The following is a 12,580-nucleotide window of genomic DNA, read 5'->3' on the forward strand; positions in this document are numbered from 1 at the left end:
GTAGGATTATAGGATCACAGTGTGCTGTGTACTATGGTATTATAAACTCAGGAAATGGGTGTAAGGACCTACCCCCAGATCTCCACATTCTACTAGTCAGGTTGCCTTGGGCAGAATTGAGTCTTGATATCCATACGTGTTCCACAGGGTTGTTGTGAGAATCAGAGATACTTGAAATTGCTTTGTATACAACCTTGATTATTAATAAAAGAATGAATGTTAAATATGGAAGTGTGATGAAAAAAATCGTTTTATATACATTCTGATTAGTACTGATAGTTATCAACAATATAATTTTAAATTGTAAAAGGTTGAGGGAAGTCCTGGAAAAAATAGAAATTTTTATGCTGGTCTCAGTATGTAATGGAGGATGGGTAGGAGGAGTGTGGAGCTGGGGTGGAGAAAGTGATTGGCTGGACAAGGTGACATAGAAGTTTCGGATAAGTTTCTTATCCGAAAGGGTGAGTAACTTTTGGTCATAAGCTTAAGCCTGGTTAAAATTCTCCACCTAACACTTTGATTGGATTTGGTGGAATTAAGTTCTTGAATAATTATCTTCAGGTTGTTTGGGATTTGTTTGCTTACCCGCCCTCTCCCTGCACTCCCATCCCAGGTGGATTGGAATGTCGGCCCACAACCAGCCCAAGAGCTCTACCCCTTTCACTGTTGGGGACTAGAAATCCTACCTGTTATTAAACTGGACAGTCAGGCTTGCCGGTATGGTGTAGGTAAAGGCAGTCTTGGCATTATAGGATTTGAGTTTTAATTCACTGCAATGGTCAAAATTCTTTATCTGTGAGGAGCAGAAGCTGTCTTTAACTAGAGTAGGCTACAAAGGGTCAATTTGTTATAAGGGTGTGGGTATTTCATGAAACCCAAGGGCAGAAGGACAGCTGGGTCTAGAGAGAGAGAATGAGAAAGCACATGAGAGGGGGGAGGGTCAGAGGGAGAAGCAGACCCCCCGCTGAGCAAGGAGCCCGATATGGGACTCGATCCCAGGACTCCAGGATCATGACCTGAGCCGAAGGCAGTCGCTTAACCAACTGAGCCACCCAGGCGCCCCACCCTGGTAGTTTCATTCTGTTTCATTCCTCTCTTTGCCAGAGCAGTGTTCTCTGCATCTCCAGTCCATGGGTGAATGTAGCCACTTCACAGTTACAGCCCTGGGGTTCTGCACAATTAACTAGCAGTCTTTCAATTCCAAAGTTAAATTACCAGGAGAATCTGGCATCTGACTGCCTCAGCTTGGTGCAGGGGCCCAGCCCTGATCCATCCAGCAGTGGTCAGGGGAGCTGGGAAACATGATAGTGTATACAAAGCCCTATCACCATAAAAGGCTTGGAAGTTCCCTGAGAATGAGGAATTGCTGTGATCTGGACAAATATTTCTAAAGAGGTCTTAGTCTAAGGTCTTCCCTTAGACTCTAAGGGAAGAGTCTTTTTTGGTACAGGATGCCAGGAAGTCATCTAATACATGTCGATGGCTGGAATCTTTTCCAATAAACATTCGGTCTACCTATCCCAAAACAAGCCAAAACTTTCGTTTCATGGCCCTCAGGGGGTTCTGTTCTACACATCATTTCCTGTGTCTTTACACTATTCGATATTTTGAGATGGGGATCCAGTGTTTAACAGCTGAATTATATAAAGCTCACGATCATCACTCTGGCTCTGTTTTCTACCACATGGCACACTCACCCAACTCTGCAGGTAGGCAAGTTTCCCTCAGATGCCACGCTTTCTCATGTAAGTCTTTGCTCCCACATTTTTTCTCTCGTTTGCCTCACTCTCTCATCCCTGAAAAGTAACACTACCACCCCCTCATCTAGGAAGCCTGTCCCGCTCCCCATCAGCAAGCCGAGGGCGGTGTCCTTCCCTGCGCTCCCCTAACTCCATACGTGGAGCTCGCTACGCAGGACAGACTCATTTTCTGGTTGGTTTGTTTCTTCAAGAGGCATTTCACATTTCAGCCTTTCACAGTGCCTCAAAAGGGCCTGCCACATCATAGGCCTTCAAGAAAAACAAGTGAATAAAATGAGCCTCAATTCTTTAAAGTCTGGTTTTGTATTTTCTTGCTTCTATTGTCCACGGTTCTAGTGTGGAAGCTAAAATACAGGTTCTGATGCCAGACTTTCTGGGTTCATCTCCCATCTCTGTTTAGTTTCTTAGTTGTGTACACTTGAGCAAGTCTACCTCACCTCTCTGTGCCTCCATTTCCTCATCTGTAGATGACATAATAATGAATGGTACCTATCTCAGAGGGTCGTTGCGGGGGTTCCATGAGTTGAGTGCTTAAAGTCTGACACAGAGAAACTACTCCACAAAGGTTAGTTATTACCATTATCAACCATCTAAATCACCACCAAGAAACTTCTGTAGACTTAAGTGTGTTTCATGAGCAACATGAAAGCCAACTCTTTAGGAATGGTTAGTGTTTTCACTCACCATTGACCCTTCAGAAAGAGGTTCTCGTGGTCTCTGTCTAGTACTGCTTCCATTGTGTGCTCTAAGAGATAAGCAACCTAAGAGTATCTAGGGACTGAGATGTGGGTTAGAAGTTCTACCAGTGGATGCTTTCTGCAGCGAGAGAGTGTGCTTATCATATTGTGATTGGATTTGCTTTTTTTAAAAAAATTTTTTAAAGATTTTATTTATTTGATAGAATGAGACACAGCGAGAGAGGAGAAACAAGCAGGGGGAGTGGGAGAGGGAGAAGCAGGCTTCCTGCAGAGCAGGGAGCCCAATGCGGGGCTTGATCCCAGGACCCTGGGATCATGACCTGAGCCGAAGGCAGACGCTTAACCGACTGAGCCTCCCAGGTCCCCTGGATTTGCTTTTGATGAATGAGTGAGCTTTTTTGGAAACAGGTACAGACTTGGTGGAGTGATCGGATGTGTGATGTCCTGGGGTCTTAGCATTCTCAGCCTTGAGGGTTTGTGGGTGGCAAGTTTGGTGGCCAGAAACTATCCTTTTAAGAGCACACGGCTGACAGGAATTTTTGCAGAAACTGACAGGCTGCTTCTAAAATTTATATGGAAATGTAAAAGACTTAGAATAGCCAAAACATTTTTTGTTTTTTAAAGAATAGGGGCTTTCATTTCCCAATTTCAAAACTTATTATTAAGCTATAGTTAGGGCATTGTGATACTAATATAAGGACGGACATGAAGATCAATAGAAAGAATCGACAGTCCAGAAATAGATCTTCATGTTCAACTGATTTTTTGACAAAGGTGCCAAGGCAATTAACCCAGGATAGCCTTTCTAACAAATGATGCTGGGACAACTGGATATCCACATGGAAAATGATGAATTTAGATGCTTACCTCATACCATATATAAAAATGAGCTCAGAATGATCATGGACTTAAATGTAAGAGCTGAAATAAAACCTGTAGAGGAAAAAATAGGAGAAAAATCTTTAAGACTTCAGGTTAGTCAAAGATTACTTAGATATATAAACAAAAGCACAGTCTATAAAAGAAAAAACTGAAATCGGACCTCATCCACAGTAAACATTTTTTGTACTTCAAAATACAGCATGAAGAAAATGGAAAGACAAATGGCAGACCAAGAAAAGATATTTGCAGAACATAATCAGAAAAAAGGATCGAAAACATATATGCTTCAGTAATAAGACAAAAATCTCATTTAAAAAATGGTTAAAATACTTGAATAGAAATTTCACCAAAAAAGACATAAAAATGGCTAATAAGCACATGGAAAGGTGGTCGGTGTCATTAGTCATCAGGGTAATGCAAATTAAAACCACAATGAGATACCATTTCATACCCACTAGAATGGTTATACTAAAATAGATGGCAAGCCAGACACAGGAGAGTATATATTGTAAGATTCCATTTATATGAAGTGTCCAGAAAAGACAAATCTATAGAGACAGAAAGTAGATTAATGGTTGCCTGGGACTGGGAGTGGGGATGGGAGATGGGGATTAACAGTGAATAAAAGGGATCTTTTGGGGGTGATGGATCCATTCTATCTGCTTTGTGCTTTAGCATAAGCACATAATAACCACCATTATTGCACAATTTGGTAAATTTACTGAAAATCATTGTCCACTTGAAATGGATGAACTATACAATATACAAAATATCCCTCAGTAAAGTCAGAGGAGGCAAAGCGGAGGATGTGGTGGGGAGGAAAGAGAGAGAGAGACACAAAGAGAGACAGGTGAGAACAGCTGTAGCCAGGCTGTTTGGATCTGACATCTGGCAAGTCTAACCTCTTTGCCTCAGTTTCCTGTTAGTGAAATTAGGAAAAATGAGTTACTAATCACAAAGCAGTGTTGGGAGGATTGTGATAATACATGAAGCGTGCTTAACAGCATTTGGGCCATAGAGCTCGATAAAATATTAGCCATAACAATAATAGTTATTATTGGTAGTAGTATTTAATCTACCAAGGATCCGGCTCTGATTTAGATAACTTAATTCAAACCTTGAAGAAGGATCGGACTGCAGCTTGCAGATGGCAGTGACCAGTCCTGTGGATGTGACTTTTGGGGAATCTGAGAGCCCACAGCACAGGACTTGTCAGTTGTGTGCAGGCTGGGAGATTGGAGCACTGGAGCCTTGCAGATGAAAGCTGTTTCTTCATGGCAGTGTTGTTTACAGAGGTGTCACCTGCTGCCCATAAATGTGGGAGCAACATGTGCTATTTTAACCCCAGTCCAACTACCCTTTAGGTTATACCCCACTATGTGCCAGGTCCTACCGGGGTAGAGGCCAGGTGATTTGGAGGCGTGGAGGAGGGACACCTTGTCGCTGAGGGTTACTAGAGGAAGAGATGTCTTGATGAGACTTAAGAATCCCCTGACACTTCCCAGATGAAGGGTGTGGAGTGTTACCTGGGCAGAGGGTACGGCTTGAGCAAACCCTGGAGGCTATATGGGGCTCGATGAATTCGGTGAAGGGCTAATAGGAAGAGCAGAGTGACAAGAAACAAGGCTGGGGTCCCATGGAGGGCCTTGTGAGCCACGATAAATAATAAAGAACTTGGATTTCTCCTGCGGACAGTGAGGACCCATGAAGAGGTCTAAGCACGTACCAGGACCGGCTCAGATGCCTTCAGTTAGGCGGTCCCAATGGCACCTCCACACCTCACCTTGAGAGATCCTGCTCTGTTGATGGGGAGCAAACGAATGCCTTCCTAGATACTTGCAGTCAGCCTCCTGGAGGGCAAGTGTTCCTCCAAGGACCACATCCACACTAGTGTCTGGCTGAGAAACTGTTTAATGGCTCCCACGAGGGGCATATGAGGTGTAATGGGGTGGCTGAGAGCCCGTCTGTAAGGCTAGACCTCAGAGAAGCAGAGGACTTATGAATGCTTCATTCACTTCACCCTGAGTGTCTGCTCTGGCTGACAGCCCATTAATAAGCCCCAGTGGCTGAGGGGCAGGCTGAGGGGCAGGTATTGTGTTGGTTACTATAGCATCACCTTGGAAAGGATCACTCAGTGAGAGCCACGGGCTGGGCTGAGCGAGGCAGGAGAGGGATGTGGTCAGAAGAAGCAGGAGGGGCTGGAGAGAGGCTGCAGATGCTGTTGCTGGTCTCAGGACACCTCGTGGGCTGGAGCCCACTTCAGCTTCTCCAGCTGCAGCCCCGGGTGGGGAGCGAGGCTGCGTTCTGCCTGAGAGTGGCTGCCTGAGACAGTGCCACAGGCTGCTGCTGAGCTCTAGCTTTCAAGGGACTGCACTCCCAGCCAGACACTGCTTGGCCTCTTTTTTTTTGGCGGGGGGGGACCTTGGGGTATTTCATCTTGGAAGCTCTGGGCTGGGTTTCATCTCCTTTTTGATGTTAAGTAGTTACCTCCATGAGAACTGACTTCAGGGTACTCATCGAGGAGGAGAGCAGAGTGGTCCCCACGCTGGAAATGAGAAAGGATGACAGTTTCTGAGACTTAACTGTTAGTGCTTGGAGGTCCCCCTCACCCATTCAAAATGCCTTTGAAAGCATTTGATACCTTCAAAGAAAAAATTCTGAAACCTGGAAAGGAAGGAGTGAAGAACGCCGTGGGAGATTCACTGGGGATTTTACGAAGGTAAAGTCTGAACGCAAACTTTAGGTTTATTTCTGAGTAATTTCACATTGCCAGTGTTTGAAAGACTTTGCTTCATATTTTAAAAGTCACATTTTTAAAAAGGAATGGGTAGGTCTGATTAGACGGCTTCTAGAGCCCCTTCCAGCTCCAATATACTGTGTCTGGAGGGAAAAAAAAAAAAAAGATGCCTCAAAAGTGTAAGATTGAATTAAGAAAATAACAAGACAGACATTCTGCTTATATGGCAGAGATGGTGATGTTGCATATTGTGTGTTTGGCATTGAATTAGAAAAGATCTAGGGAGATAATATTTCCTGTTAATTCAATAATAATGACAAAATCAGGAACCTCATTACATGGTTATGCTTTCAGTTGAAGTAATTTTTAAGAAATTTTCACTATAAATGAAAATTAGATATGCGTTTAGCTTGTTATATAAACTATATAGGGTGGTTGCTGATTGTATGGGTTTGAAAGAAAAGAAGAGTTACACAATAGTTTGAAGAAAGTATCTTTAAAAACTAGTATTTAGGTAAAAAAAAAAACTTACATGGTTACAGTGGGAAAATATTATGTACTATCATTAAAGTGAATGTTTTTGTCCAAACCAAAAAATAAATATTTTTTAAAGTAAAATACATTATTATTGGAAGGAGAGTTTGCCACAAATGAATGAATTGATGTGACATTTTAATTTGTGATTTTTTAAATAGACATAGCCTTTCTAGGTTTTATAGATGAATTAATAAGCAGTCCTTATGTACAAGGTAAGATGACTTCTTTAAACCCTCAGATATAAATAAATGTGAAAAATACTCCTGATAAGATTTTTATATGTTTGAATGACTATTTCTAATCCTCATGAATGAAAATGCCATCTGGCATCTCCTTTTAACTTTTATATGGTATCCCTTAAATTAAAAAAAAACTTTAGCATGCAAAGGACTATTTGTAGGCGCACAGAGATTCACTCCATTCCTTGGGTTTTATAACACAGGGGCTCCTGTCAGTGTTAAATTTCCCCTGTATCACTCTTGATGAACTTTCATAGTAAGAGAACTGGGTTCAGCCCTTCCTTTAATTTAAAAGTTAAAAACAAAAAGGTTTCAATTAGACCCACGCTGAATTATCTGTATAGATAAAAACCTAGCTGACAGCAGGATAAACCAGCCAAACATAGGAAGTGATTATAATGACCTTTTCTTTGAAGAATGTTCTAGCCTTGTGTTGCGTACTCCCCAGGTAAAGTCCATCTTACTGTGGTGGTGTTCATTTGATTAAAAACGAAAAAGGAAGGCACAATGGCTTGGTTGTCATATTCAAGTATGGGGACAAAGGAATCTGACAAAGCCAGGAACAAAAACCATGACTTTGGACTATAGTCAATTACAGTCCCCATTATAATCATCAAACTCTGTACCTTAGTTTATACAATATTTGACAAGGAAGCACTTAGGAATTTTCTTTCCAACATTAAGTTGAATTGCTTTTTTTGGAATTAAATCACTTTCTTTGGTAAGAGACTTATTCTAAGAGCTGGTTTTACAGTGTTTGATTAGATGATCTACTTGAAGATTCTTTTGTTTGCCACACTGGTTTGCTTAGGAATATAACAAAATTCATAATTTCCAAGTTGTACGACCTCAACCCGAAACGGAGCTATGTGTTTAGGACTCTGGATGGTTTCTTTGGAAGTGAATCACAGCACAATAGACAAACGGCTAACAGGGCTTGAGATGCAGAATGCACTAAATGCATGCTAGATGTTATCACTGTTGGCTTAATAGTAGGATGACTTGAGAAAAAAATAGAGCCAAACTCGAACCCCTTCTTTCTGTGATCCTAGAAGGAAATTATTGGCAGAGGAAGGCAAAAAAAGGGCATTAATTGGCTAGCAATCCAAGTTGACCCTAAGCTCTGACAGTCTTTGAGCAAAGCTCCAGAATTAGGGTTCCTCCAGGGAGACCAACTCTGACACACACTTGGTGTTCACCTTGTCTGTAAGATATTTATATATAAAGTGCCTTGCCCAGAGCTTGGTATATGATGAACATTCCCTCCCCTTGCTGATTTTTTTCACCTAAAACCAGTTAGCAGAGTCCAATGGAAAAAAAAAATCAGAAGAAAACTGAAACCATCATCTAAATGGAATTCTTGGGGTGCTTTTTAAAAAAAAGATTTTATTTATTTATTTGAGAGAGAGAGAGCACACACATGCACTGGGGGGAGAGGAGCAGAGGGGGAGAGAGAGGGAGAGAGAATTTCAATCAGACTCCGCGCTGACCGCTCGATACTCGATCTCACCACCCTGAGATCATGACCTGAGCGGAAACCAACAGTTGGATGCTTAACCGACTGAGCCACCCAGGCTCCCCTCTTGGGGTGCTTTTTAATTACTGAGAGTTCCTCATGATCAGGGGAGTGGCAAATGCATAGGGAAGCATTTGAAGTTCACACATGGGGCTGATTACAGTCAGGCATTGTTAGCCTTTCTGGAGAAGAGTCATTGATAAAAAGCAGCTGAAAAATTTCATCAGCTAAAAGTACAATAATATTTCAGAAGTGTGGAAGAAAGAATATATTCACTTATAGTCCAGTATTAGAACAGATGACGTAGAAGGCATTAAGTTTGGAAGTTGATATCTGAAATTGACATGTAGATTTATTCAATTTACATGACAATATGGGTGTATTCTAATTGCTTATGTATAATAAAATAATAATGGCAGACATTATCTGTTCCAAGCCCTGTAAACACATTTAATTCCATTAAACCCTATGGGGTGGGGATTATTGCAGTTAACCATTTTAGATGAGAAAGCTGCGGCACAGAGAGGTTAAGTAAGTTACCCAAGGTCACATAGCTTATAAGTGGCAGAGCTGGGTTTCAGACCAGATGTTCTCTGCCCATCATTCTTAGTCATTACACTCTGTGACCTCTCTGTCTTTGCTCTTCCCGCTTACTGTGTTGAAACTTAATGACTCATTTAGGTTTAGGGAGTTACTTGGGCTGCAATGTAGCCAGCAACCTCTGGATCTTATGGCAAGTATGGGCTTTTCTCCTAATCAGTTGTAGTATTGAAGACTTCCCTAGGGAAACAGAAGGGGTGCCTGGTCTCCTTATAAGTGTTTATATCTTCCCTTTAAAGAGATGGAACCAATCCTTTTGTGTTGTGTCCATCCTCAGCATGCAGTGACCGTGTATTCAACTTATGTACCAGACATGCACTGTCTACTCCATTGCCAAATGTCAGTGTGTGAGAGCGGGCTCTGACGTCAGGTGAGCCCGGGTTCTAATGGCTGTGCCATCATTTACTTTCTCCCCGCACAACTTCAGGCAACTTGGCTTCCGACTGGCCAGGGTAGTTCTAGTAAAGCAAAGTCAGGTCGCATCTCTCCCTTGCTCAAAACCTCCCCGTGGTTTCCCACCTCTCTCAGAATTAAAGCCCGCATCCTTTCAATGGCCTTTAAGGCCCTACTTGATCTGTGGGAACTTGAGAACTCTGACTTCATCTCTGGCCTTCTTTTCCTGCCTCACCCGACTCCAGCCACACTCTGCACTCTTACGGAAACTCCCCAGACCCACTCCCATGCCAGCTTTTGCATCCTGTTTTTCACCCTGAAATTTTTTCTCTCTAATTGCCTGATGGCTTATTCTCCCATTTTCAAGTCTCTTCTCGAAGGTTACCTTCCCAGGGAGGACTTTCCTGACCATCCTATTTAAGGAGAAAGTCCTCCTTCCCTCCTCCTCTTACCTACTCCCTATCTCTCTTCCCTGCTTCATTTTACTCCACTTCTATCTTAGCTAGGGTTTCCTAAAAGTGGACCCTGAGACAGGGACTTGGAGAGCCTATGCTGTGATTTATGGAGTTGGAAATTGGGAGGCAGGGAGTAAAGCAGGATAGGAAAGGAGAAAACCAAGCAAGGATGTGATCTCAGGTAATACACAGGGGCCAGATCACAGTGGGAGGATCTGGAGCATAATTGGCACTGAGCTGTCCCTTTAAGCAAAGGGGCCAGTCTTTTGTGTCTCTGCATCAGTCAGTCATGGGCTGTGGGCTGCCCCTGCTGAAGATCAGGACCAATTCAGGACCAATCAGCCTTGCCACTATGGTGACCCCTGGCCTTGCCTTTTGGTCTTGGCATGAGGACCCCAACCTGACTGGGCAGCAGTGATAGCTATATTTAATGGGATTTTCATTGTATTCCCACGTGGAAGAATTCTTCCTTGGGCATCAGGACTCCTAGACCCACAGAGTCTAAAGTTGAAGAGATGAGATATTCTGTAAGTGAGTTACTGGGCATGATGGTAAGTGGGCTACTCCCACTTCCACCCTGTGTTTCTCAGACCAATATGTTCTGCCTGTTGGGGACCCAGCATCGTTATAATAACTGTTGGTTTATGGAACATACTGCATCCTGAAGGACAGCACCCTATCTTCACAGGGATTCCTCTCTGAGCTGATGCCTCAGCTGCATCTCTAAGAGGCTTCCTTTGCATCAGCTTCTGCCCGGTGCGGCTTGCTGTAAGACCAGTGGATCCCATTGTCCTGTGCTGCCTGCCATACCTCCTTTGCCGTAAATTGTGTGTCTTGGTCTTAGGTGATGTAATGTGGGATCCCATGTTGGCTAATCAGGATTCTGTGAATCCTCAGGTAGTGATGCAGGCCAAGCCTTGCAGGCTCATATATGGAATATATGTCAGTCCCAGTCAGGATGAACTGCTACCCTTTCCAAGATGGAAGGGGTCTGATATGAACAATTTGCCACCAACAGGCTGGTCTTGGTGAGTGGATCCTAGATATACCTTCCATCTCTGTTGCCATGGCTACCCGACGTGCCACTCATCGTTCTGGAGGCCAGAAGTCCAAAATCAAGGTGTCAGCAGGACCACGCTCTCTGTGAAGCCTCTGAAGAAGGGTTTATCTTTGCCTCTTCCTCCCTTCTGGTGGCTGCGGGTAACCCTGGGCATTCCTTGGCCTGTAGACACGTACATCACTCTAGTCTCTGCCTCTGTTGTCACCTGGCCTACTTCCCTGAGCTTCTGCATCTGTGTTCAAATTCCCCTCTCTTTATAGGGACACCAGTCATTGGATAAGGACCCATCCTAGTCCAATATAACCTCACCTTCACTTGATTATAACTGCAAAGACCCTATGTCTAAATTAAGTCATATTTGCAGATATCAGAGGTTAAGACTTGAACATATCTTTTTGTTTTTATTTGGGAGCACTCTCCTGATTTTTAAACTCTGGAAATGAATCCAAATTCTGAAAAACCACACCCCCTCCCCCAAACCATACAAACAAAACATGTCTACGGGCTAGACTGGACTTTGAGCTGCCTGTCACCTGAAAGCTTAGGCTTTTGGAATGAAAAAGCCATAGAGACCAGGTCTTTTTATTTTTATTTTTTTTCTTATTGTCCATCTTATCATCCCCTGATTAGGTAATAATCACCGACTCTCTGCTTGAATGAGGGGAGAGGAAAGGATGAAATTACCAGGAGGAAAATCAAAACAGGTTAACACTTCAAAATCTGTGTGACTGTGGCAGGTGCTAGGGATATTTGGTTCCTGACTTTGAACTTATTATGGTCTACTGGAAGAGGGAAATATTAGTTTTAAAAATTAAAAAAATACAGGTAGTATGACAGTACTGACTGGGTAGGAGTTGAATTTTATTGAGATCTTTTAGAATTTGATGTCCTGAGAGCCACACTGTTGAGATCCTATTGCAAATCCCAGACTAGCTCTGGGAGTCAGATTTTAAGTACCCCCTCCCTTCTTTAAAAGTTACCATTTATTGATCATTTATAGAGTGCTAGGAATGATACTAAGTGCTTTATAAACATTATCTCCTCTAGTGCTCACGTTAGTCCCGTCCCCTTTCAGGGAATCGAGGTTCAGAGAGGTTAAGTATCTGAAGTTCACACAGCTAATAAATACTGGACTCAGCATTTGACACAGGATTGTCTAACTCGAGGGCATATTTCCTCAATCCTTCTTCAATATTCTTTCTCCAAAACCTTTAAAAATGTCTACTTAGGTGAAGCACTTGATATGTGTAAGGTGCTTTCTAGTTCGGTCCTGTGGCGTACTGGTAGGAGGGGGCTTGATATCAAATCTGGGTTGTGTTTTCACTTTCCCCACTGCAGCTGGGTGCCTCTTGGGCAAGTTTTTGAAGTATTCTGAGTCTCCCAAGCTGTAAGAGAGGGATAAATTCTACCTCTCAAGATTGTTCTGGGGATTAAGGGAGATTATGTATATAGATGTATATATAAATATGTACCTCACACAGTACCAGTGTAGAAGGTAGTCAGTATCCTTCAGCCCCCTAATACTGTATTAGTTTGCTTGAGCTGCCATCACAAAGTACCAGAGACTGGGTAACTTAGGAGAAATTTATTTTCTCACAGTTCTAGAGACTCGAAGCCCAACATCAGGGTGTCGACAGTTTGGTTTCTCCTCAAGGCCACCTACTCGCTGTGTCTTCACATGGTCTTTCCTCTGTGGACATGCA

General features: G+C 42.9%; 1 protein-coding gene across 1 annotated transcript in view; it reads left to right on the forward strand.

Annotated features, from left to right (window-relative positions):
- The first annotated feature begins 4,609 nt into the window (after positions 1-4,609).
- SLC17A8 (solute carrier family 17 member 8) overlaps positions 4,610-12,580 on the forward strand; it is a 46,389-nt gene continuing 38,418 nt past the window's right edge. Inside the window, exon 1 of the mRNA XM_081822258.1 lies at positions 4,610-6,059. Within this exon, the coding sequence (XP_081678384.1) occupies positions 5,959-6,059 (101 nt within the window). The 5' untranslated portion in view covers positions 4,610-5,958. The remainder of the gene's footprint in view (positions 6,060-12,580) is intronic.

The sequence above is a fragment of the Leptonychotes weddellii genome, chromosome 5 (assembly GCF_054177405.1).
Source record: "Leptonychotes weddellii isolate Sample4059 chromosome 5, ASM5417740v2, whole genome shotgun sequence".
NCBI classification, from domain to species: domain Eukaryota; kingdom Metazoa; phylum Chordata; class Mammalia; order Carnivora; family Phocidae; genus Leptonychotes; species Leptonychotes weddellii.